The sequence below is a fragment of the Choloepus didactylus genome, chromosome 5, assembly GCF_015220235.1.
Source record: "Choloepus didactylus isolate mChoDid1 chromosome 5, mChoDid1.pri, whole genome shotgun sequence".
Classification (NCBI taxonomy): domain Eukaryota; kingdom Metazoa; phylum Chordata; class Mammalia; order Pilosa; family Megalonychidae; genus Choloepus; species Choloepus didactylus.
The window spans coordinates 63,114,051-63,141,100 of NC_051311.1; the positions used below are offsets into that span (position 1 = coordinate 63,114,051).

General features: G+C 41.7%; 2 protein-coding genes across 5 annotated transcripts in view; both read right to left on the reverse strand.

Moving 5' to 3' along the window:
• AHCYL2 (adenosylhomocysteinase like 2) overlaps window positions 1-18,908 on the reverse strand; it is a 256,607-nt gene extending 237,699 nt beyond the window's left edge. For both annotated transcript variants that reach the window (XM_037836179.1, XM_037836178.1), the window contains exon 1: window positions 18,509-18,908. In XM_037836179.1, coding sequence (XP_037692107.1) covers window positions 18,509-18,871 — 363 coding nt within the window. In that variant the 5' untranslated portion in view covers window positions 18,872-18,908. The remainder of the gene's footprint in view (window positions 1-18,508) is intronic.
• A 6,496-nt stretch (window positions 18,909-25,404) lies between these two features.
• Window positions 25,405-27,050, reverse strand: part of SMO (smoothened, frizzled class receptor) — a 28,175-nt gene continuing 26,529 nt past the window's right edge. For all 3 annotated transcript variants that reach the window (XM_037836187.1, XM_037836186.1, XM_037836185.1), the window contains exon 12: window positions 25,405-26,958. In XM_037836187.1, the coding sequence (XP_037692115.1) occupies window positions 26,525-26,958 (434 nt within the window). In that variant the 3' untranslated portion in view covers window positions 25,405-26,524. The remainder of the gene's footprint in view (window positions 26,959-27,050) is intronic.

Sequence of the window (27,050 nt, forward strand, 5' to 3'; positions counted from 1 at the left end):
CTTAAAGAGAAGACTTGTCCCTTCTCAAAATAACCATAGAAAATACTACTCAAGTCTAATGAAAATCTCAGTTTTACACATTACCTGATGAGCATCAGTGTGTGTGTTTACATGTATCGCTCTCTGTGTGTGGGTCCCTATGTTGTTTTTTGGGGGGGTGCCTCTGTGGGCATGCATGGGGGACTCTCTGTGGATAAACATGGGATTCTCTCTGAGAGTATGCACGGAGAGTCTGTGTGTGGAGTTCTCTGTGTGTGGGAAGGGTCTGTGTAGGGGAGGTCTTAGAAGTTCTGTGTTTATGTGGTGATGTCTCGGGCGAGCAGTCTATGTGTGTGTATGTCTCTGTGGGTTTCTGCCTTTGTGTATCTGGTCTGTATTTCTATTTTTCTGTGTCTATCAAGTATTTTATTACAAGTCATCTAACAAGTTTTATAAGTTTCCACCCTTTCACCAAACCCTAAGATTTTTTTGCCTCTCTAACCTGAAGTTTCACAAAAGAGAAAAATGAAATAAGATCAACTGTTAAACCTATGTCTGCTCAACAATAAGTAAAAAATTCAGGTTCTAGAGGGTACACACTAGTACAGAACCAGAATTACCTGAGATTTTGCATTTCTAACAAGCTCCCAGGTGAGACAATGCTTCTGGTCATGGTTTGAGAAGCAAGGATCTAAAGATTTCCAAACTTAATAAACTACCTTTAACTGTAATTAGACTTCCCATGCAGATTTTCTGGAGTATTCTCTGACTCACACATATATCAGATTAGCTTGAGTGTTATACATCTGCCTATAAATGAGAAGTTATCATTTTGCTTTAAATATGAGTCTCTTGTGAGTCTGGTTTGTATGAGCCAGTCCTAAGCAGTGAATGACCTTCAAGTGTACTCAAATGTGAATTTCTGAACTTGTAAAGCTGAAACATGGAAACCTCACAAAGGTCCTTCTGTAATGTGAAGCCTTTTGGGTAAACAATCCTAAGGTTTGTTCAATGCTAACTTCAAACTGCAACAATTCTTGCTACCAGTATTACTCATATCAAACTAACGGCATATTTACATTCCTTCCCTCTCCTTGAGGACAAGAATGGTATCTTGCTGATTTTATAATCCTATCAGTTGATAGTGTTTGACACACAATAGGTAAGTGTTTTTGCACAGAATAAGCACAAAATCTATTAGGGATATTATTATATATGTATACTGAAGCTAAGCTACTTCTGTAATATACTGCAGGATATGCTCTAAAAAGGAAATAGTATTTAGTCCAACCATCTTTTCTCCCTTATAAATATAATAGACATGAATTAAGTTAGTAAAAATCCCTATTTCATTTCTGTCTCCCAAAGCACACAGTGATCCAAGACTGGACTCAAACTTGATCCAACAAAGCTTTGTTAAACAAGACTCTTACTTGCCTGGAAAAGAAGTCTCTCTTTAACCTGGAGCAGGTGATGCCAATTTCAAAAGGTAGATGCACACAACTATGAAACCAGGGCAAAATTTTTCGTCCTATACTCTCACCACACATACTCAATTCCTGGCAATGCTTAAAAAATCAGGCATCATCCTAAAAAAAGACCATACAAAATTATATTTTTCCAGGTTAGTATAACTGTGGAAGGTGAGTTCCTCCAAAGACCACTGATGTATAAGGATATGTATTTGCAATAACACAGGACTCCAATTTCTGGCAAAACTTACACTAATCCATATCCGCTAAACTAAAAGTATAATTTGTAAAAAATATCAAGTACTTCTATGAGATAACTCATTTAATCACTACAATTAGCAGTACCAGGATGGTAATTTTTAGTATCATTCTTGAATTAAACACACACAGTTTTCAATCAAGCTTTACTAAGTTACTTTACATGTCCAGCTAAAAGTTAAGGAAGTAAGACTGTTAAGGACAAGTTAAAGAGAAAAAAAATCATAGAAGAAATGAGTAAAAAGTAAAATATTAAATTTATTGGAGGACAAAAGAGTTAAATCCCTATCTTACATTACAAACAAACAAACAAACAAAATTCCAGATAGATTAAAAACCAAAATATACTAAATACAACCACAAAAACAAGTGAAGAAATACAGAATTTGTTTACAAACTTGGGGTAAGAAAGATCATTCTAAAACACAAAATGTTTAAGCCATAAAGAAAAAGCTGGTAAGTGTAACTACACAAAAGCTTATAATCATAAACAAAATTACAAGTAAATAAGAAATAAACAAGAAAAAAAATTTGCAACATATATACAAAGAATGAATATCCAGAATATATAAAGAATTCTTGTAAACCAAAAAGGAAAAGATAATTGAATAGGAAGGCAGAGATTTTCACCTGTTTTTTTTTTTTTCAGTGTTGTATCCCTAGCACTTGGTACACAGTAGTTGCTCAATAAATATTTGTTGAATGAATAAATATGAATAGGCAATTCCCAGGAAAAAATATAAATAGCCAATAAGTGCCTAGAAATATTCTCAATCTCATTATAAGCAGGGAAATGCAAATACAAGCAACAGTAAAATATTTCCAAACCAAAGATTTTTAAATACCCAGGATCAGTGAAGGTGTGAGAAAGGGCTTTCTGGTTTATAGTTAACTATGTGTAAAATAGCACCACATTTTTAAAGATGATTTAATTAATGTTATATATTAAATTTAAAATATGGATATCTTTTAACTTTAAAATTCTACTTTTAGGTATCTATCCTAGAGAAGCACTTCTACATGTACAAAAAGAGAATACAAAAACAGCCACTGTAGCACTGTTTATATAACAACAAAAAAAGTTAAGGCACCACCCCAATCAAGATGGTGGAATAAGAAGCTTCAGGGCTCCATCCCCTCACAGAAGCTTTGAACAACCAGCAGGCTGGCAGAAGCATCTTTTTCAAAGCTTTTAGAAAAATATTTAAAGGACTGCAGTAACAGGGAAAGTGCCAAATCAAGAAAAAGGTAGGATCTTACACAGTCCTGACTGGTCCCTCTATAACCCTTCATGGGCTCCTCAAGGAGCTGGCCTTGCTCCCAGTGCAGATCCCTGATGTCAGTTCTTAAGGGAGTAGAGTAAGCCTCAAGCACATACTGGGAGCATGTATGTCTGGCCCAATGTGTAAGGTGGAGGCCTGAGGGACTCACTGTCCCAGAACTTGCCCAGCACTGTCCCAGAGCTATGTAGAAGGCAGCTCAGGAGAACTGTCCTACAGAATGCTGTAGGAGAGCAGAAAAGTCATGCTGCCTGGGACAAAGGACTACATGCTATAAGATATACAGTACAGTGCCTAGACTATGAGGAAACTGTTTTCTAGGGAAGAGAGGACATTCAGAACTGTGTAAACAAGCCAAGACAAGTCAGTCACATGCACAGAAGGGATCAGGAAGGTCCCTACTCATTGGCCAGGAGCTACTTTCCAAACTCATTGTATGGATAAGCCCCAAAAGAGAGCACTCACACAGGTCCATCTGCAGGGACGGGGGACAGGTGTTTTCTTATTTTCGCTCCTCTTTTTGTTGTTGTTTGTTAGCTCCAGGCACTCAAGGAAAGCTGTCATAACTCTAGCTGGAGGCAAGATTAAGTAACAGACCCCTGAGAATCTAAATTCCAGTCATAACACATTAAAATATCAAAATGTCCACGTTTCAACAAAAGCTTACAACACATACAATCAAACAGGAAGTGATGAACCAGGCAAAGGAGAAAATTAAAGCATTAGAAACCATCAGTGAGGAGAAACAGACCTGAGACATAGCCAAAGACTTCAAAAAAATGGTCCTAAATATGCTTAAAGAGCTAAAACATGGATAAAGAACTAAAGGCAATCAGGAAAACAACAGATGAACACAAAGACAATATCAATAGAGAGACGGAAATTACTAAAAGGAACCAAACAGAGCTGAAGACCACAGTAACAGAAATGAAAATTTCCCGAAAGGGAATCAAGAGCAGACTGGAGGCAGGCAACGTCATCAACATGGCAATGTAAACAGCTACTGAAAACTTCTCTCCAGAGATTCAACGAGAGAAAGGACAATTCATAATTGTTTGAAACTCTGGAGGAGGATGTAGACTGGAGAAACACCCTGCAAATGCCGAACTGAAGAAAGAGAAGAAATATCAGGCAGGAATTTTCCATCCTAGACCAGCTGATCCTCTCCCTTCCCCCTCACTCGGTCTCTGAGGCACAGACTCAGCGGATGGGACCCCCCCACCAGAGACACAGATTTTAAAATCTCCCATAGCAGTGAAAAATACCCTCACTGTTTTAAGACCTGGTGGACGAAGGAGGACATTTCAAGGCCCAGATCAGTGAGGGACAAAGAGACTGAGAAAACCTGGACAGAGACCATTTCTAGTTCCAGGTCTGAAAGCCCTTTCCCCACCCTTGAGGGAAGCAGCAGCTGGTGGCCGTTTCCTCACCTTGGAGGCAACTGGAGTGCTGGGTCACCTGAAGAAGTACTTTGCCACAGTTGGAGCCCAACATCGAGCAGGATTCTGGCTGGTAAAGTGAGGGCATAGGAATCCTGCAGTTCTAGCCTCTCCAGGTCATATAAAACCTGTGCTCGGAGGCAAAGCAGTCTCTGAGGACAATTAAATTACCAAACATCACCATCTGCTGGACAGTCCAGGAGTGCAAGGGAAGTAAATACTCTTTAAAAGATGCTTGCAACCCTTTCTTAGGAACACAGGAGCTGGTCTACATGCCGTGCACGGAAAAACAGCCATTTTGGCTGAGAAATAGGGAAGATCCAACAGTTAAAGCAAGGCCCCAGAACAAACCCAGGTCTTGCCAGCCAGTGGAAAATAAGTACCACTGGAAGCCAGCATATTTGTATTACCACACACAGTGAATTTGCTGGGGTGCCCAGTGCCTCTGGCAGGCCACAGTGGGTGCCTGATTTTGGGGGGAAGACTGGATGACAGAGCCAGTTGGACAACTGGCCAGAGAGACAAACAAAGAAAAGATAACGATCAAAGTCAATCAACAACAAAACCTTAGGCAAAAGAGAAAGCAACCTCCAGAATAAACCAATGAAGAAAATCAGATGCATAGACAGCAAAAAATCATGCACCACATCAGGAAAAAGGAAGATACAGCCCAGTCAAAGGAAAAAACTAACACCTCGACTGAGATTCAGGAGTTAAAAACAAATTATGGATGTTCAAACAAATCTTTTAAATCAAAACAACGAGTTGAGAGAGAATATGACAAAAGAGATAAAGGATATAAAGAAGCCACTGTGTGATCATAAGGAAGAATTCGTAAGCTTGAAAAAACAAATGGCAGAACTTACGGGAATGAAAGGCACAATAGAAGAGATGAAAAACACAATGGAGACATACAACAGCAGACATGGAGAGGCAAAAGAAAGGATCAGTGAGCTGAAGGACAGGACATCTGAAATCCTGCACACAAAGGAGCAGATAGGGAAAAGAATGGAAAAATATGAGCAGGGGCTCAGGGACCTGAAGACAACATGAAGTGCACAAATATACCTTATGGGTGTCCCAGAAGGAGAAGAGAAGGGAAAAGCGGCAGAAGGAATAATAGAGGAAATAATCACTGAAAATTTCCCATATCTATTAAAAGACATAAAATTACAGATGCAAGAAGCACAGCATACCCCAAACAGAATTGGTCCAAATAGATCTACTCCAAGACACTTACTAATCAGATTTTCAAATATCAAAGACATAGAGAGAATTCTAAAAGCAGCAAGAGAAAAGCGATCCATCACATACAAGGGAAGCTTGATAAGGCTAAGTGCAGATCTCTCAGCAGAAGCCATGGAGGCAAGAAGGCAGTGATATGATATATTCAAGACACTGAAAGAGAAATACAGCCAACCAAGAATCCTATATCCAGCAAAGCTGTCCTTCAAAAATGAGGGAGAGTTTAAAATATTTACAGATAAACAGACACTGAGAAAGTCTGTGAACAGGAGACCACCTCTACAAGAAATACTAAAGGGAATGCTACAGACAGATAGGAAAAGACAGGAGAGAGAGGTTGGGAGAACAGTGTAGAAATGAAGATATCAGGAGATAGAAAGAGGGTAGAGATCAGGCATTTGTGGTTGAAGGAGTACAGAATGTTCTATAGGATTGACTGTATAAATCCAGAAATGGATAGCACAATACTGTGTGATGGTAGCACAATATTGTTAGTACACTGAAAAAAAGATGACTGTGAATACAATTGAAAGAGGAAGGTTATGTATGACACCAGAAGGAAAGATGGAAGATAAAGATGGGGACTGTATAACTTAGTGAAACCTAGAGTGGTCAATGAGTGTGATTAAATGTAAAACTATAAGACTGTTTTTGCATGAGGCAGTAGCAAGAAGGAATGAAGTTGTGAGGTATGCAACCAGGAGAATGGACCATGAGGACAGTAGGTTGAGTGAATAAGCCAGAAATGAAAAGATAAACATTATAATGCTTCACTAATATGGACTAATAATAATGTGCAAACTCTGAGAATTGAATCTGGGAGGATAGGTTACCAGGGAAGGCTTATGCAAAGGTTCCTAGATTGTAAGCTCTCACAATAGTCACACCTATTTATGAGTTGCAAGTTATTTCTAAATTTTGACATACTGAGTTGTTTATGTAAGATGTGGTCAGTCCCTGGAGCTTCAGATGTCTGTGTGGCACCTGGGACTCGGAGCCAGAGTTTGGCAGCTGTGAGTGTTGGCACTGCTCCACGAATCAACTGTTAAAGAGGCTGAAAAGGAGATCAGACTTCGATTGGAGATATGAATGAAATGGACTTGGTTGAGATTGGGGTAGATCAGACTAAAGGGTAGAGGATGACATTAACTGTGTTTTAAAACTTTGGCTTCTGTGTGGGACCAAAGGAAGAGATGTTTACTTGGTGCAAAATCAATATTTTTGGTAGTAAACCATATAAATTAATTTGTATGGTCAGTTTACTCAAATACCATAATTACATGGAACCTGGACTAGGGAATGAGATCTTGTTGGTTTGTACAGGTTAGCATGAAGCCCCGATACAATCCAGAGTAATTTGGGCAGAGAATAAAAAGTACTTGCAAAACCCCCTTGAGAGGAGAGGGGACAAGATGGCGGCATAGAGAGGAGTGGAATTTAGTTAGTCCCCCAGGACAACAAATAAATAACCAGGAACAACTAGTAAATAATTTGGAATAACTGCTGGGGGGACAACCATGACTGTCCACACATCGTACACCAGCCTGGATTGGGAGGGATGCCTGAGATTGCAGCATAAAATCTTTAAGTAAAACTGCAGAGCTGCTCCGGGAACCCCCTCCTCCGATGGCAGGCTGAGCTGCAAAACCTCTCTGTGGTAGAGAGCAGCACTCTCCAAGATAGCTCAGCAAAGCTCCAACTGGGGTTTTAATTAACAAATGTGGACTGCTGAATACAAGCTACAAACCCCCAACAAGCAGAGGCTTTTAGTGACAACTGACCTTAAAAAACCAGAAGACTCATCTGTCTCAGGATGGGGCGCCCAAAAGACCAGGTGTTACCTCTGGCCAATGAGTGAAACTGGGGGACCATGTACTGGCTCTAAAAGGGGGCTTTCTGTTCCTTTTTCTCTCTCTCAACCTCAGGGGCTCAGTGGAGAGAGCCTTAGCCATTTTCAATTCGCAGTGCTCTGACCCAGACAGGTGGAGATAAGAGAGTCAGAGAGACAACAATTCAAATGCGGATGATAACTCCCTAGGAGTTTTATCTTCCCTCAGAGTAGGAAGGTGGGGCCCAGCTTTCTCTTCAGAACCAGACACCAGAGCCTGGGGGAAAACAGCCAAAACAGAAACTAAAGGGGCCACACCTCCTTACACAAGTTGGGAACAACAGACTGACAGGCACCACCTGATGTGCAGGTTATAAAAAGCACAGTTGTTAAAGACCTCACAGGAAAATCTGTCAATCTCTAAGACACACCCACAGGAAGACTCGAAACTGAATATAACACCACTCTGAGATCTGAACCCATTCTGGTCTGGGAAAATCTGATTGGGGTAACCAAGGAAACCAGATGCCTAGACAACAGAAAACTATAATCTACACTAGGAAAAACGAAGATATGGCCCAGTCAAAGGAAAAAACTTACACCTCAATCAAGATACAGTTGAGATATTGTTTCACTTTAATGAAACAATCTATTAAAGATTTTCAAAGAAATATTCTAAATCAAATTAAAAGCCAAATCAATGAGTTAAGGGAAGATGTGGCAAAAAGAGATGAAGGCTGTGAAGAAAACCCTGGATGAACATAAGGTAGAAATCGAAAGTTTGAAAAAACAACTGGCAGAATCTATGGAAATGAAAGGCACAACATAAGAGATGAAAAACACAATGGAAACAAACAATAGCAGATCTGAAGAGGCAGAAGAAAACACTCAGAAACTGGAGAACAAGACACCTGAAATCCTACACACAAAAGGATAGGGAAAAGAATGGAAGGATGATACTGTGAACAATGTTGTACACTTTGGATGATTGTATGGTGTGTGAATGTATTTCAATAAAAAAGAAAAAAAAAAAGGCAGATTGGAGCTGGCAAAAGAATCAGAGCACCTGAAGATAAGACAAGTGAAATCATTCAGTCTGAGGAACAGAAAAATGAAAGACTGAAGATAAGCGGAAACAGAGTCTGAGGAACTGGTGGGACACCATCAAGCATATCAATATGTGCGTTGTGGGTATCCCAGAAAGAGAAGAAACAGAGAAAGTGGCAGAGAAAATATGCAAGGGAGAAATAATGGCTGAAAACTTCCCAAATTTAATGAAAGACATGCATATACATATCCAAGACACTTGACTAACTCCAAATGGTATAAAACCAAATAGACCCATGCTGCAACATACTACAAACAAACTGTCAAATGCCAAAGATAAAGAATTCTGAAAGCTGTAAGAGCAGGGCAACATGTCACACACATGGGAGCTTCAATAAGATTAAGTGCCAATTTCTCATCAGAAACCCTAGAGTCAAGAAGGCAGTGGGCTAGACATCCCTGAAGATGGAGAAAGAGATTGAGAGGAAGGGGTAGCAACAAACAAGATAAGATTTAACAAAGGTCTATGAATACTGAAAGTTTATATAAAATATATATTTTTTTAGATGCTGGATTGTTGGAATAGCTAGAAGGAGGTAAATGCAACGGTGGAACTGTATCCTACAACACCCTTTGAAATTTGCTCTATAGCTACTTGTTGAATTGTACTTTGAAATCTTCACCTTTCTATAAATATATCCTGTATTGCATAATAAGGAAAGAACTGAAACTGTGGAACTGTAATCCCTAACAATTTTTGAAATTACTTATACAACTGCTTGTTGAGCTGTACATCGGAAGTTAACACCTTTCCATATGTATGTTATATTTTACAATAATGGAAATAGCTGAAGTTGTGGAACTGTGACCCATGATATTCTTTGAAATTTGCTTTCTAACTACTTATTAAATCGTATTTTGACAGTTATCACTGTTACGTATATATGTTAAAGTTCACAATAAAAAAATGCATTAAAAAAAAAGAAGGCAGTGGGATGACATATTTAAAGTGCTGGAAGCAAAAATTGCCAACCAAGAATTCTATATCTGACAAAACTGGCTTTCAAAAATCAGGGAAAGAGTAAGACATTCCCAGATAAACAAAAGCTGAGGGAGTTTTTCACCGCTAGACCGGCCCTACAAGACATGCTAAAGAGAGTTTCGCAGGGTGAAAGGAGAGGACAATAATCAGTAGATTGAAACACATGAAGAAACATAAATCTCCAGTGAGGGTAATGACATGGGTAAATATAAATTCCAGTACTACTGTATTTCTGGCTTGTAACTCCACTTTTTATTTTCTACAGGATCTAAAAGGCAAATGCAAAAAATATGAGAAATCAGTGGTTTGGGACTTACAATTATAAACATGTAATTTGTGTCAAGAACTGCATAAAGGTGGGGGGATGGGAGGGCTTAGGAACATAGTTTGTGTATACTACTCTAGTTAAATTGGTATGAAAGCAAGAGATTGCTATAGATTTAGGAGGCTAAATTTAAGCCCCATGGTAACTACAAAGAAAATACTGGAGAATATTCAAGCTCATAGAGACGGGAATTAGAGTACAGGTTGCCGGGGTGGGCAGGAAACAAAGGGAGTTAATGCATAATGGATATAGGGTTTCTGTTTGGGGTGATGGGAAAGTTTTAGTAATAGAAGGTCGTGAGATTACCTTAATATTGTGAATATAATTGATCCTACTGAATGGTATGTTGGGAGTGGTTGAAATGGGACAGTTTATGTTGTATATTTGTTCCCACAATTAAAAAAAAGAAGAAGAAAGAGCAACTAGAGAGACAATGACAATTAAATGCAGTAAATGATCCTGGATGGGATTTAGCACGGCAGGAGAGCAGACTCAAAGAAACATTATTGGGACCTATGAAAAATTGGAATATAGACTGCAAGCTTTATATCAATGGCAAATTGTTTGAATTTGTTAACTGCACTTAAGAGGGTTACATAAGTGAATATCCTTGTTCTTAGGAAATGTACACAACAGTATTAAGTGTTCAAGGAGCATGACGTATTAAGCCTGCACTCAAGTGTTTAGAAAAAAGTATTGACAGACAGACAGATGGCCAGATAGATGGATAGATGGAATGATACAGCAAATGTGCAAGATGTTAAAATTGATGGATCTGGGTAAATGGGGGATAGGGAGGAGTTGGTATGTTGGAATTCTTTGTATGGTGGTTAGTTTGCTTGTTTGTTTCCCAACTGTCCTGTAAGTTTGAAAGTATTTCAAAATAAAAAGTTAAAAAATAAAGTTAAGTTAAATGTGCACCAGCAGAAAAATGGTTTAATAGACAATGGTACAAACTTTAGAAATAAGTTCAGCACTTAAAAAGAATGAAATAGATCTATATGTATCCATATGTAAAGAGCAACAAGACATGCTGTTAAGTGAAGAAAGCAACATGCTAAACAACGCATATGTAATGTGCTTTAATTTATGTACAAGCTATTATAAAATCAAAATTTCTCTATGTTCATCTATGACTCCAAATTCATAGAAAGAAGTCTATCAACAAGTTGATAGCAGAGGTCACTTCTGGAAAGGGGAATGAGACTGGCTGAGGGCCAAGGAAGAACTAATACTTTATTAGATTGAACAATTCTACAAGAGCACATTCATGTATTGCTTGTGTAATTTAAAATAATTTTTTTAAAAGAAAAAATAATGGAGCTACCAACTAACAATGGAGGCTTACAAGAAGAGCAGATTTGGAACGGATTACACAGAGAGAATAAAAGAATCAGTTTGGGACATGTTAGCTTTAGTTCAACTGTAAGTAGACTGTTCTACATACACAAGATTGGCATTAGAAAAGAGGTATTGGCCAAAGAAATAAGTTTGGAAGTAGTTGGCATGTAGATGACATTTAAAGGCATAGAAATTGTATAAATGCCTTTGGGAGAAAATATAGTGAAAAGTGAAAAGGGCCCGGGACCACGGAGAAAGAGCCAACAAAGAGACTAAGAAAGAACAGCTGGAGAAATAAGAGGAAAACTAGTAAAGAACAGTATCATAAAAGCCAAGGGAAGAGAGTATTTTGGTAAGGAGACAGTGTCAAATACTGCCAAGAGATCTAAAAAAAGAAGGACTTGAAAACAGACCACCATGTTTCCCAATCTGATGAATATTAGCAACTTTAGCAGGAGAGATTTGTTTTGCCCAGCGTATTGGAGCAGGAGTGAGTTAAAGAGTTCATGGGAAGAAACAAGGGTACATAGCATGTACAGAAAACTTCAGGAAGCGTGGCTGTGAAAGGGAGTAGAAAGATAGAATGGTAGCAGAAAGGGGATATGGGGGGTTCAAAGGCTAGGGTTCTCCAAATGGGAGGTGACAGTGCAAGTTTGAATACTGAAGGAAAGGAACTAGTAGAAAGAGGCGTTAACCAAAGGAATAAGTTCTTTAAGAAGGGAGGAGAGAATGTGATTAGAGCATCTGTAAGGGTTTTTTTCTTTGACAGAAGGAGGGACACTTCCTTATAATAGGAGGGAAGGAGAAAAAGGAAGTCCAGATGCAGGCAGGTTTGTAGATTTGGGAGGTACAAAGATGAAGTACTTCCCATTTGGTGGCTTCTGTTTTCATAATGAAGTATAAGACACTGGTTAAAAAAGAAAGAACATATGAGAGACCTGAGACAAGCAGTTATGAAATGAAGTCATTTGCAGTGAGTGGGAAAGTGAATTTACTTTAAAAATGTATAACTTCACTAGGTAATGCTGATTAGATATTTGAGGTTGACAATATCTGGCTGGTTATCTGATCTTGTCTAGCCACTCTCAGCTACATAAGTGCAGGCAATTAAGAGACAGATGGTTAGGTCCAATCAGTGTATCACCCAGAGTTCTAAAAGCAACAGAAGTCAACTCTGGCTGAGCTAAGCAGAAAAAAATTACCAAAAGGATATGAGGTAGCTTTCAGAGTGGAGAACCTGCTTTGGAGCTACACAGCTAAAAACACCACCCAAAATTATACACAGAATTGGCCTGGCAAAGATGACATAATGCCAAGCACAAGATGCTGCAGCTTTGGCTATACCATTATAGTTCAGGACACCAGGTGCCTACACTAACAGCACTACCTCTGTTGGCCCTGAAACTTGATATAGCTGCTAAAGACCGATGTTACATGGGAATTTGTGGATAATGGAGAGTTAAGTTGTAGAGAACATAGTGGAAGGGTCTGGGGTGACTGGATCAGCTGAGAGGATAAGAGAGTGGATAGGGAATGAGTATTAAAAAGATAATGGATGACAAGAGGTCAGGTGGTGACTAAGCAAAACAGGGATGTGAGGCATGATAGCTTAGGCCTTCCCTTGAAAAAGGGTAGATCCTGAGGTCCAAAGTCTTGCACAGAGTGGTCTTAGCAGCTGCCTGAGTTCAGTCACTTATGCAGATTTCACATGGGAGTTTGGTCAGGGAAGTAAGGGATTGACAGTATGGCATCCCCCTGTTGTTATGGGCAGTGTTTCATCTCACTAATCCCAAAGGAATCACAGGTTGGCAAAGCCTTGAGAAGTTAATTACTCTCTTTGAGCCTTTATTTCCTCATCTGTAAAATAAAGATAATTCCTGATCTGATAAAGATGTGAGAATTAAATCAGAAAAGAGAGGATGATAACTGGTAAAGAGTAAGTATTCAGTAACTGGATACCATTATGAGGGTCACTAAAGCCAAGAGAAGATTTTCCAAGAAAGTGAAGTCAACAGTATCAAATCTTTTAGCGTGACCAAATGTTGGAACATTGTAGGAGAGAGGTTTGTAAGGAAGATGAAGCCAGTTTTAGTCTCAAGTTACTTAATATTCAACGACGGCACTGCAGTATTCAGAAAGACTTTAAGAAAAATCAGAGAAACACAACTAACCGCTCTAGAACTTCTGTACCCTTCCTTAATACGTACAGTTCTAAGCTAAGAACAAGTTGGGGTCCAAAAGTTATACATTTCTACTGATAGATCCTTGAAAAAAAGAACAGGATATCACCACCTATTAATGCAAGTGTCCAAGAGGCAAAATGGTTAATTGATGGGTGTAGGATATAGCCAGGGAGGAGGGAGGCTGAAAATCATACTAATCATATATATTAAATTATTTAATTTAATCAAAATCATTTTAGACTTAGAAACTGTTAATGGAAGAAATTTCAATCTACCATAGCTTTCCCCTCTGATCTGCTCTCACCAAGTCTTGAGCCATAGGTCATTCAGACTATATAAGAGCATCCTACAAATTCTGTAGAAACCTGACCAAGATTATTAACCTCTTAGTGTGTGAATGGAACTTCAGTCTCTCTGACTGTGCCTACCACCTGAACAAGATGGCAGAGTAGTGGGTCAGGGCAACTGCCAAGACTGTTCTCCTCCCATCAACCTCAGATGCACATATCTGAATTATTTTAACAAGAACTACCAGGAAACAAACTGCATATTCTTTACAAATTCAACTTGACAGAGTTTGGATTAAAATTCCAAATTTCTTCTTTTTTTTTCTTTCATGGGGGCAGGAGGGACAATCAAGAAAATGATATAATAAAGAAACTCACTCTACTTTTCTTATGAATTAACCATTTCCTCAATTAATCAGACACCAAGGAACTAAGTAGACTTCCTCAAGACACCAAACACACAACTGCAACATCAGACCTGAACAACCTCCTAAAACTGCTCTTAATTTTCAAATTCTTTCCCAGATCCAAAGAGAAGAGAATTCACAAATTATAATAACAAAGAAATAGGGGCTGCTTTCTCAGAAAACTCATAAATGTTCACATAAATATATGGTAAGACCATCAACCATTTTAATAAGTAAAAAGAAACTCCCTGTGAATTCTGCTAGTGCAATAACAAAAACATCCACAAAAAAATATACAGAGTAACTAAGATTTAAAAGGTTCAATCCTGAACTTTGTATTTCACTTGAAAAGCAACACAGAGTTTGGGCCTTGGAGTCAGACAGATTAGGGTTCTGTTAGCTCCATCACATTACTAACTGTGTAACCGTGAGACAAAATTCTTATTCTCTCCAATCCTCAGGTTCCTCATCAATAAAAAAGGATTCTACTACATATCTCTGAGGGCTCTTAAAAGGATTAACTAAAATAGTATATGTAAAGTTCTACATATAATGCCTAGAACAGCAGGAATACCTAATGGTCTGCTGCCCTTCTAATTTTCAAAAGGTTCAATTAGAGATTGATTGGCAGGGAAGGTGGGACTTAATGAAAAACTGTAGGCTGGACAAGGAGGAACATGTTCCTCAGGTACTTGACTGATCCTGTAATACTTATTCTATATATAAAACGCTCCTCTTTTTTCTGCAATTTTGCAATTCATTGAGGTTCTACATTTGGACAATTTTTTTCCATCCTCTTTCTAAAGCCCTGATTCACACTCTCCTGACTTTTTTGGTCTTGGGATGACCTAATTCTCAGCCAGACAGACACAACTTAGAGTTCACTGAGGATTCTAAAAGACTTATAGAAGAAGGCCAGAACCCAGCATCTAAAAAGTTAGAAAGAGTCAGTGCAACATAATGAAAAGGACAAAGGCTTTGGAAACAGAATGAGTTTAAGTCCCACTTCTGCCACTTTCTAGATGTACAACCTTGGGCAAGACACTTAACCTTGCTGGACCTCATTTCCTCATTTGTAAAATGGACATAACACCACCTACATCTCATTGTGCTATTGTCAGGATTAAAGAACATCTATAACAATTCCTGGCACATAAACCATTATTCGGGTCAAACTGCCAATTGCCTTACCGAACACTTTGCAAGGCTGGTTCTTTTCTAACTGGCAAAAGGAGTCATACCCCTCCCACATTCCAATTCAGTAATCTATAATTAACCAAATCAAGAGCTTAAAGAATTCAGGACGAGGAAGTGCTAACATGGCTCAACTCATTCTTTCCTGACAGCAACAAAGCCAGTGCAGAGTGGATACATTTGCCAAAAGACGTAGAATCTGCCTGAACATGGTCATTACTGATACTGATGTAAGCACAAACTAGTTGAGGTTCTTGGGCTCATGGCTTTATTGTCAGAAAGTCTCAACTTTACTGAAATAAATCCTTTCCTGCCTTGTTTTCCCTGCTGTGCTATGACATTCCTAATATCCATTTTCAAGAACAGAGAAAGAAAATCCTCTCAACCACTGCTGCTGCTTTCACTCTGGAACTTATCCTTCTATTTCACAAATCACTTCACATAGAGATTTTTGGTTTTCTAGGTTCACTTAATGTGAGCTTATGAAGAAAGACATTAGATACAATTATATCACAGCCACAATGACAAGACCTGGGCCCCAGAGCACCACAAGATACAGGAGGGAGGGCAGTGCCAAGATAAGATGTGACTGAATATCTTGCACACCATATGTTCATTCTTACTAACCACCGCACTTAATTCTGGCTCTTGTAAAAAGTTCATTTCCCTTGTGTGGATGAGCAGAGTAACAGAACTAAGAAAACTGATGACAGATACCCAAATGGAGTACGGGAAACCATCAGTGGAAATGTTTCTTAAAATAAAGAAGCCTGTATGTGACAGTTACAAAATAAAAACAACGGTCAACAGTTACATAGCCAAAGGCAGCTATTTCAATCCCCAGTACCCTAGCCCCTTCTCTCACTATAATAAAAGCAAAAGGGAGTCAAGGTCAGAATGGATATTTGAATAGACTACCTGAAAATCAAGATAGGCTCAACAAATCAAAATGTTGTACTGTGGTCTCTTAGTGAGGTGACTTTCAAGTTGAGGAAAGAAGGGCAATATCATGCACTTATTTTCATTTAGCCAAGTTAATATCAAGAAAGTTAAAAATTAGAGCCCCAAAAAAGTAGCTCCATGTTCTTAGTTGGGTCATATAGCTGCATCCTTCCCCAGAGTTTCACCTGCTTAAGTTCCAGCAGAGAAGTTGCATGTTGGTGCATTTAACGTTGCAAGGCAAGCACAGCCCTGTCTTCCATAGCCTTGAGGCTGCTGAGTAAATCCAGAGTCACAGAAGCTACATTTTCACACTAGGAAAACAAGGCATAGGTGGTTCAGCAACAGGGAAAATGCTCAAGAAGCACATCTAGAATTAAGAAAAATAGACTCTGGTGTGCTAGCCTGTGATTTTTTAACTTCTTTATATAGAATCTATTGAACTGTGTGTACCTTTCAGAGGAGGTCATGGTAATATGCACTTATGCCATGACGGGAGGAATAAAAAAATCAATTCTTTGTAATAATATCTCTCATCTCTTAAGCCCCTACTCTGTGTTCCAAGTTCAACCCTAGGCCCTTTCCAAATATTTCTAATCCTCAATAGTATTAGTATCCTCATCTTTTAGAAGAAAAAACTGAGATTTAGAGAATTTGGAAATTACCCAAAAGCTGCTGGTTAGTGGGTCTGCCTGATTGTAAAACTCATGCTCAAAAAGCAATTTATTAAACACTTTTATCCTTCAGAGATCTAATCTAATTCCAAATTTTACATAAAAAGACCCTCAATCACAGGAAAAAGATCTGACCAAAGTTATAAGGCAACTAGATTCGTCATAAAAATAATTCTGATTTCCAGACTCATTTGTAGGTACTATGATGAGCACTGGAGCCCACACTGCCTTTCTAAACTGTAATTTCTCCAGGAGGAGTTTCCTAGTATAAAAGACAAGGAGGACACTGTCCTAAACGATCATTAAATAAATTCCCGCAGTCTCATCTCTGAAATCATTTGTTTATCACCCATACGTGCAGAGTCAGAATGAAAGGGCCATCTACTTTATACCTTAATCTTGAGACTATTACAACAAAAAGTTAGGCTGGACCCAAGGTTCCAATTCAGCTGAGTCCCCCACATAGTGATACCAGCACAGACCCCACATCACTTTACTGCTGTTCTGATAAAGCAATTAAAAATCATTTACAACAATCAAAAAGAAAAACATGAATCACTGTGTTCACATTGTGCCTAGGAAATTAGACCCATAATCCCTTTTTGTATGATCCACATGAACTCCATCTTTTCCAATATTTGCCTTTTTGTTATTCTGTGCTAATTTAGCTTTAAGAGAGAGAGTGAGACATGCACCATGGATAATACAGGGCACCATACATACAGGTGTACTTACTCCTTCGTGTTCTGAGCAAACTGCCCCTCCAAAACGGTTTCTGAAAGAAGTTGTCTTATGAGAAGCCCCACGGTGATCACCCTTCCCAAAAGTGGAAGTGTCATAAAAAAAAAGTATCATAAAAGATCATGAAAAAAAGGAATCAATAAAACAGTATTCACTTCATACGTAGCCTAATAATCCTGGTGACCAATTACAGAGCAGAGAGGACAAACCTCTGAAGAGAAAAGAGTGAATACAATCTATCTCTCCATTACCCTCCTATTTTCTGAGAAGTTGCAAGCGTACTGCAGTATCTCGAAATGAAAAGGCACAGCATCAGTACTACTCTATGGAAGCGGTTGGCCACAGAAAGGTAGAAAGTCATCATCTGTACAAAACCAGACAACTCTGAGGACTTCAGTGCGAGGGAACTACTGATTACTCGTTCTTCAAGTATAAAAGATCTTTCCACGCTTGTTGTTGGACGAACTCTCATAAGTGGTAAGGTTTTGCTATACCACAGGGATCTCCTCCCGGGATAGTCTGGAAAATAACACATGAGTGTGTTGGGGGTGCAGAGGAAGGCCGTAGTATTAGGTGCCTCTTCTTCTCCTGACTATTCCAGGTAGTTGGAGGAAAGTGCTACCTCCCTTGTTATTCATAGCGAAGAACGGCCGGGGCACCTGGAGTCTTTGCTCCCCAGCCCTGGGGGCCGGGTGGAGGCATCTTTAAGAGTGTGGGTTTAAGGGAGAGAGATCTCTCAGCTCCTATAACCTGTAATGTAGGCGTGGAGATAAAAGGTTCCCCGCTCCCTCCCTTCCTCTCCGCCAGAGGCAGCCCGGCCCCAATACCTTCTTGACTGTGCGCGGCGCCTCGGTGACGGTGCCGTCGGAGCTGACCAGGGCCTCGCCGCCGTCGCGGTGCCGCTGATGCTGGTGATGCGGATCGCTCCGCTTCATAGCCGACGCCTGAGGCACCTTTCCCGCGGCGGGGCTGAGAGCAGCCGCGGGACCCGAGCCTGGGCCAGGGGCCGGGGGCCGCTCGGCGGCCGGAGCTGGAGCTTCAGGGTCCCCGCCGCCCGCCGGGGGAACCATGGCGTCCACCGCCGCCGTGCTCAGTCCTAGTTGCTGCTCCGCCTCCGAGGGACTCAGGTTCTTCAGCTCCACCTCGGGCACCTTCGCGGCAGCCGCCGCTGGCACAACCTGCACCGACATCACCGCCTCCGCTGCAACCGTCGCCTCAGACTCCGGCTCCTGCACGGCCCCGCCTCCCGCCTCTTTTCCCCTGCCCTCTCCCATTCCCCCACTCCTCCCCTCCATCGCCTCCACTCCCACCCCCTTCCTCCGCCCGCCCGCCAGCCCCGGCCTGCCCCGCCCCGCCCCAGCCCAGCCCAGCCCACGCGCGAGGCGCCACGGAAGCTGTAGTGCGCTTGCTCGGAGCGACACGCGGTGAGAAGACCGTGGGACCTCAGCCCCCGACCTGCACTGCGCGCCACCGATGAGAGGGCCCGCGATGGCCCCTGGGAGTTGTAGTCCCTTTCACTCTTCCACCGGAAAGTGGGCTGGGATTCTGCTGGGGAGAGGGAACACTAAGGCTGGCGACTAACGGAAAGGGTGAGGATAGGTGAAATAACCCAGGGGATGAGGAAGAGAAAGTCCACTGAGGAGTTGCGGCTTCCGGGGAGGGAACGCCAGAAATCCTAAGGATAGGAAGGTGGGGGAGGAATGACTTGCTACAGTGACAGCGTAAATGTCCTCCGTGTGTGCACGTCTGCGATCACGTGCGCGGGCATTTAAAGGAAAAGCGGTCTCGTCGCGTGAGGAGAGCGACGGCCACGAAGCTTAACGTGGCTTGATTTCTCTGTCTCTGTGGAATCACGACCCTAACATCTTTCCAAACTTTAATGGCCTTAGTTTTAGAAGGAATAAAATGGACCCTTGTCTGCTGTGAAAGTGTCTGTCACATTTCTGGGTTTTGGAATTTAAACTCAGTCCCCAAAGAAGTTAGATATCACTAGGTGAAATTAGGTGGAAATTTCAAGGCTCAGTTTGCCTTAGACGAGGCCAAATCTTTCGACGTATTTATTAACTCTACGAGGGAAATAATCTGAAATTCATATAAAGATATCAGCACAGATGAATGTTAACTAAAATATGAAAAGTGATTCCCCTAAGTGATGGAATTTGGGGTGACTTTTACTTTCTTTTTTGTGTCCTTCCGCATTATTTTAAATTTTTGCATTTGTTTTTTTAAAGTTGTAAACACAGCGGCATTTATATGGCAGTTTTCTTTTTTATTGCAAAGAAGTATCTCTGAAAGGGCTTTCATGTTGAAAACAGGAGAATAGTTGCAGCTTTTAAAAATAACTTTGCCAAGAATTTCTTAAATGATGAGAAATAAATGTTTGTGATGAAATATTAACTTAAAATGCAGGAGACAAAATTACACATTCTATATGATTTTAGCTATGTAAGTAACACTTAAAGGAAAAAACACAAAATACACAAAATGCAGTTGACTCTGGGTGAGAGATTATAGGTAGGGTTTCCCTTCTGTATTCTCAGAGAAACTGAGGCAAAGAGTATCCTTTTGCTTACGACTCTTCAGAGTAAATATTTTTTCCAAGGCAAGAGGGAGAAATCGCCTGCCTTTGTCTCCTCCTCTCCTGCACTAATATTATCTTGGAAATCTGTTCACTTTGTGGAAGTTGTCCTACCTTGAAATGGAGTCTTTCATATCATAGTCTCCAAATCTCTGCCTCACTGTATGTGTTAAAAGGCATCTGAGCAATGCCATTTCCACAAAGCCCAGAAGTCTATCAGACACGCAAGCTTCTTAAGCTTTCTCTTCACACTCTGGCCTTCAGAATTTCCTTCCTGTTATAAAGAACTGGCCCAGAGCTCCATTCTCCAGCTGTCAGGGCAGAGATTAGCAGCTGTATAACTGATTTCTTTCTTCCCCCTAATGCACAAGGGAGCTGTGGTACAACCACCTGGCATGTATTGGCGCTCATAGGCAGCAGCTGCCTACCTGTGCTGCCACTAGAATTGATTACTGAAGAGATGAATTAGTTCTTCAGTGGGATGTGGTTACAAACATAAGGAGTTGGAGCACTGGAAAGAAACAGATATTCATCCTGTATTTCTCCAGGCACCATTCACTGTTTGGGGCCAACCATCAGGGCACACTCCTCACCCATCCCTACACACCTGCTGCTTCTGCCATCTTTGTTGCAAAGGGACACCAGGCACAGCTGAAGATGGAAGCACCGTGCTAGAAAAAGGATGATTAAGCAAAAATTTATGAACTGAATATTTAGACAACAGTTCTTCTTCTTTTACCTGGCTTGTACAGCTTCTGGAACCCTAGCAGGCAGGCATGTATCTTCATGCAGAAGAATGGAAGAAGTTCTCTAAGGTATCTGACTAGCCCAAAATACCTGAAGATACTAACATTGAGGGTCCTCCAGAGAAATAGACTGGCCAGATCAACCCATTGTGAAAACCCCTCCCATATTCACAGAGCTTCCAGTGAATCATTTAGTCCCACACTCTTGAGTATGAGGAAACAGCCAAAGTCACCACACATGTGAGGGAAACCTCTAGTATGAAAGACAGAGACCAAAAATAAGCAAGCAGGAAAAATAATAACAACAATAATAATATGCACTTAGAAGAAAACTAGACAAAAGTCAAGTAATATCCTGAGACTTAAGATACTGTACTTGTGAAAGAAAAACATGCTGTTTTAAGAAGTGAACTTTCAGAAAACATATATGGCACCTTGGAAATTAAAGCATGCTGGCAGAAATGAAAAACTTAATAAATAAAAAGAGAAAGTGATCAAAAATAGGAAAGAAAATGAATTAGAGGGTCAGTCTAGGAGGTCCAACATCTGAGTAATAGAAGTGCCAGAAGGAGGTAACAAAGAAAATGGAGGGGAAGCATTCATCAGAGAAATAATTCAAAAAATGTCCCAAAACTGAAAGATCAGAATTTCCAAAATGAAAGAGCTGCCACATGCCCAGCCCAATGGATGAAAATAGATTCATACTTAAATACATCATTGTAAAATTTCAAATTACTAAAGACAAAGAGAACTTTCAAACATCTGGAGTGGACAAGGGGCAACATTTATACAAAAGCTCAAGAGTCAGAAAAATACCAAATTTTTTAAAATCAATTCTGGAGGCTAGACAATAATGCCTTCAGAAGCTACAGACCCTCCTTTTACCTTCTCCAGCAAATAAAACGACAATCAGCCAAGGGTGGGAAGGGTAGTCATTTGACTGCACAGAATCAGCGAGGGGGAATCTGGGGATTTAACTGCTTCTTAAGCTTTCAACCAATCCTCCTGCTTTCATCTCCACCCCCTGGAGTACCTGCTGCCTCCAATTCAGAGCCTTCTGAGGGTGCTGCAATGTAAGTTTTCCCCGCTGCCGGCTAAGAATTTAGCTTTTCCAGGTATACTAAATTACCATCCATCACTTGCTTTCCACCTTTCAAACTGTGTTCATACTAGCATACCCCCACCCCTTTTCCTCCTTGTAGGCAAAGAGTAAAAAAGAGCTAAGTTCTTATCCTCTATACTGGGAAGTCAGATGATAATGCCTAAAACAGAAACTCAAGAAGTAGCAATATAAGTTTGTTGTTCAGACATATGGAAGTGAATACCACAAGGGTCATCTAAAATAAAGTGGTTGACTCCCAGGAACAGGAACTTGTGGGGTAGGCAGTAGGTGTAGGATAGCAAGACGGCTGTTTTAAGTATCAAGACTTGTAGAATTATTTGACTTTTCAAATTTTATAATGTATAATCTAGATGAAAACAGCAAACTTTAAAAGCAAGCAAGGGCAATAGATTGTTTATGGATGCATAGATGCATATGTTTATATGAAAGTGTAAAAATGTGACCCACTAAACTCAAACAGTTGCTTTTCTCTTGAGGAGACAGAAAATGGGAGGGAAATGGGATTGGGAGTGTTGGTGAAAGGAGACTTTTGTTACATCTGTAACTCACTATTTCCTTAAAAAACATAGGCTGGCCGCTGGGCTGATAAATTCACTGACTCCCAGGGGTGTAAATCTCCCTGGCAACGCAGGATGACTCCTGGGGATGAACCTGGACTCAGCATCATGGGACTGAGAAAATCTTCTTGACCAAAAGGTGGAAGAGAATGAAACAAAGTAAAGTTTCAGTGGCTAAGAGATTTCAAATGGAGTTGAGAGGTCACTCTGGAGGGTATTCTTATGTGATATATAGATATCCCTTTTTCGTTTTTAGTGTATTGTAATAGCTAGAGGGATATACCTGAAACTGTCAAACTCCAACCCAGTAGCCTTGATTCTTGAAGATTGTATAACTATGTAGCTTACACGGTGTGGTGTGACCATGTGATTGTGAAAACCTTGTGGCTCACACTCCCTTTATCCAGTGTATGGACAGATGGGTAGAAAAATGGGGACAAAAATTAAATGAAAAAATAGGGTGGGATGTGGGGGGATGGAATGTTTTAGGTGTTCTTTTTTACTTTTATTTTTATTCTTTTTATTCTTTTTATTTGGAGTAAGGAAAATATTCAAAAAGTGATTGTGGTGATGAATGCACAACTGTATGATGGTACTGTGAACCACTGATTGTATACTGTGGATGACTGTATGGAATGTGAATATATCTCAGTAAAAACTGAATTTTAAAAAAACATAGGCTAGAACAAATACGATAAAATGGTAATTATTAATTCTGAGTGGTGGACATGAGTGTATACCAGGTTGTTCTTTGTACCTTCTATCTTTCCAACTTCTTAAAACTAAAGAAGAATTTCTAGTAGGCACAAGAAGGGATGGGGAAAGTGGGCCTACTGCTTTAAAGAGGCTGAGACTGACAAATGAGCCTCAATACCTCAGAAGCAGGATGACTGAGCTTGAGAGAGTGGCATGGTCCCTAATGGAGCAGCTGAGGTCAGACCATGTGTGGCAGTTAGTGCATGGAGACCTCTAGGGAGTCCTCCAAACCAAGCTCCTGAGCAGTTTCCTCCAAGGATCTAATTCGGGAGCTTTTGGTAGGAAGCTGGCGGCTGTTGCTCGGTGTTCTGGTGCTCCCTATACAGACTGCAAGATTTCTCAAGGACCTCCAGCCCAGCCTGAAGCCAGCATTCTCAAAAGGCGGGCTCTCAGTGCCCCCTGGTGGTCACAGAGTCTCTGTCAGCCTCCACAGCCATAAATAGAAAAGTGACACTTATTAACTTTTTCAGGCCCATATTGAAAACCCGCTCACCTCATCCCCTAACCTTTACACAAGTAATCCACCAAGAGGAGACAAAGGGAGTAAGGGAGACTCATAGTTGGATGTCCATGGAGATGAAAACAAGAAAGAAAATTGTAACATTTTCCCTTATTTCAGAAAAGATCATTAGGTAACATTGATAAATTTTATTGTTTTAAATGCTGTTGTTGATAAAAAGTTTTTTAAAAAATAGCAATAGTGCTGCCGAGAGAAGCAGTAAAGGCAGGGATGAGCTAGGTGAGCAAGCACAAGGGGCTACTGGGTGGCCAAAGAGAACACAAATGGGAAAGCTGAAGAGGATGAGAAATTAGGAATCAGAATTGAGCGTGAAGAGAGCCTGGACTCGGGAGCCAAGAGGACCCTGCTTGGTCTGTCACTATTTGCGAGGATGGGGCAAGTCATGTGGCTTCACTGAGTCCGTTTCTACATGCAATTAGCTCTTTGGACTGTTACCCTCTAAATTAAACGAGCGGCAGTAGAGCATGGAGTTTAAAAGCAGACCCTGAAGCCAGACCACCCTGGTGGAATCCCGTCATTCAGCTTTCCCACTTCCCGTGTAGCCTTGAGCAAACCATTTAACTTTTCTGTGCCTCAATATCAGGAGATGTTAACAGTGTTTCATAAGTCTGTGGTGAGATTTGGTGAGTTAAGGGACATGAAGTGCTTGGAAGAGTGCCCGGCACTTAGCAAGCATTCAACAAGAGGAGCTGTTTTATAATAATTATATACATGCCAAGTGTCTAGAATGAGATGCCTTAGTTCTCTTTTCCCTTCCCCTTGAATCTGGCTCTGGTCAAAATGCTTGAGTAGCAGAAAGGTGTACTCCCCAAATAAGCCTGGTCATACTCCTCCACAATATCCTCCAAGTCTCTGGGTATGTCCCCTTTCCTCCATCGATCTCCTTTCCATGTAATCCTGAGTCCTTGTGACCCAGTTCCCAGTCCTCTATTGATACCTTTTTGGAGAAAGTGGAGCTAACAGGCTTCCCTTTGGCTGGGAGGACGCTGTGGATCAGAATGCACCTGGCCTGACCGACATCCCCTTATAGAAGGCAAGGAGGCCCCCAGAGATGGGGCCCAGATTGCCACCAGGAGCCATCCCATCCATGCTCACCATCAGGAGGACACTTGCTTCCAATTGTCACTCCAGGGACAAGTTGCTTGATTTTGTCAATCATCTTGTGAGTGGGCAGTGAGGCAGTTGTGGCTGCAGAGCTTTTGTCAGTAGATAACCAACTGGCCGGGGAGGACAGGCAGCACATCAAGCTGACATCAGCCTGACATTTAATTGTCAGTCATGACCTCATTAGCACCAAGCTCTTGGTCTTTCAGAACAGCCTTAGGAAGAAATGGGATATAAACATTTTTGAGATCAGTACTAGATCAGGGCCAGGTAAATAGTTAGGTCAGGGCCAGGGCCTATGGAAAAGAAGCACACCGAGAGTTTATACAAAAACCTTTTATTTACTGTTTATATTTCTTTCCCCTCACCCCCGCCACCGTCCCGTCCATCCCCTGATCTGGAACCCAGCCAGCTTCTAAGGCTTCCTGCTGCCTGGTTCTTGAAACTGGGGCCTTGGGGACACGGTTGGGAGTTATAGGATGTGGGAATCTCCTCACCTATAGATTGTGGAAGTTGAAGGAAACTTTCCTGCCTGGCTGAAGCTACAGCAGCTTCCCAGAGGAGCCCCTCAAATCAGAGGATCCACACCCTCTGGTGGATATGAGGAAGAGATAACGTGTCTCTCGGAGACCCAGAGACTCCTGGTCACTGCTTCTATATCACACCAGGCCCGAGGCTCTATGGGTGAACTAGTCTCTCACCTGGAGTTGGAACCTGGCAGCAAAGGGGTGGGTATGGTTGGGATGGGTTATCCTGCAGTTTTGGGTCCCATTCAACAAACAGGAAACAGGAGCAGGTTGGCCTGCTGGAATTGAAATGGGAAAGGGGAAGGAAAGTACAGGAGAACAGAGGATGGGTTACTGGCCTTGGGTAGGGCCAGCTGAGCAATTCCCAGGAGAGGGAATAGGCACCTCCCAGCCCCCAAGCTACCTGAAGGAGGAAGAAGGGAGCACTGTTCCCATTCAAAGGACTAATGGCATAATAAACTGACTTTTGGTCCGAGAGCACTGGGAAAGGGCACCAGTTGGCACAGAAAAGGGCAGCCAGCCTTCACCTGCCAGACACTGGCTAGACCGTCTCCCTGGCTACCACAGCCCACTCTGGATACCGTCACCCCTGCCTCTGCCATTACGCCCCAATGCAAGCTCTGCATATTCCATGATCCTGTTGGAGACAGATTCTGTCAGCCAAACTCCAGCTGTTAGGGCAGAAAGGAGGAAGCTGTGTTCCAGGGCCTTGCCCCTAGGGTGAGTCCTACCCTTAGAGATGCAGCTAATCAGGGCTCTTTCCCACGGCTCTGCTGCCTTGAACCAGACATACAGAACTCTTCTGGGAGGGTGCTGGGCTCTCAGGTTCTCTAGAAGGTGAGATCCTGGGAAAGTCGAGCCTCAGGGAGGAAGACGAGCCTGAGAATGGTGTTTGTTCCTTTCTTTCCTGTCCCAGGCCCTGCTCTCCAGGCTCAGAAGTCTGAGTCTGCATCCATGAGCTCCGCCTCCATCAGGTTGGTCCGGGAGTGAATGGGCCCCAGACCCTGCCGTCGGCCCTGAGCCCAAGCCGTGCAGGCCGGGGCACTGGGCAGAAAAGAATCCTGAAGGGGACTGGGCTCGGGGCAGAAGGGGTTGGAGACCAGGGTCCAGGCTCGCTGCCGGCAGGGTTCGCCAGCTCCCCAGGCTCCTGCGGCCACCAGGCATTTCTGCCGGGGCAGCTGAGGCAGTCGAGGAATGGCACTGCTGGTGGGGGCGGGGGCAGGGTGGGGAAGCTCAGGGGGTGGCACCAGTGGGCACACCTCCTTCTTCCTCTTCCTCCGCTTCTTCTTCCGCCCCAGGCACTTCTCCAGCTCCGGGGAGATCTCTGCCTCAACCAGCCACAGGTTGGCGTGCTCCTCCGGTGGCACTGACAGTGGAAAAGAGAGAGCATGCTCCGGGGGCCTGGCTCTGTCCCTCCTCCCCTCAGACTCCTAACATGGGACCCACAACTCTAGACCT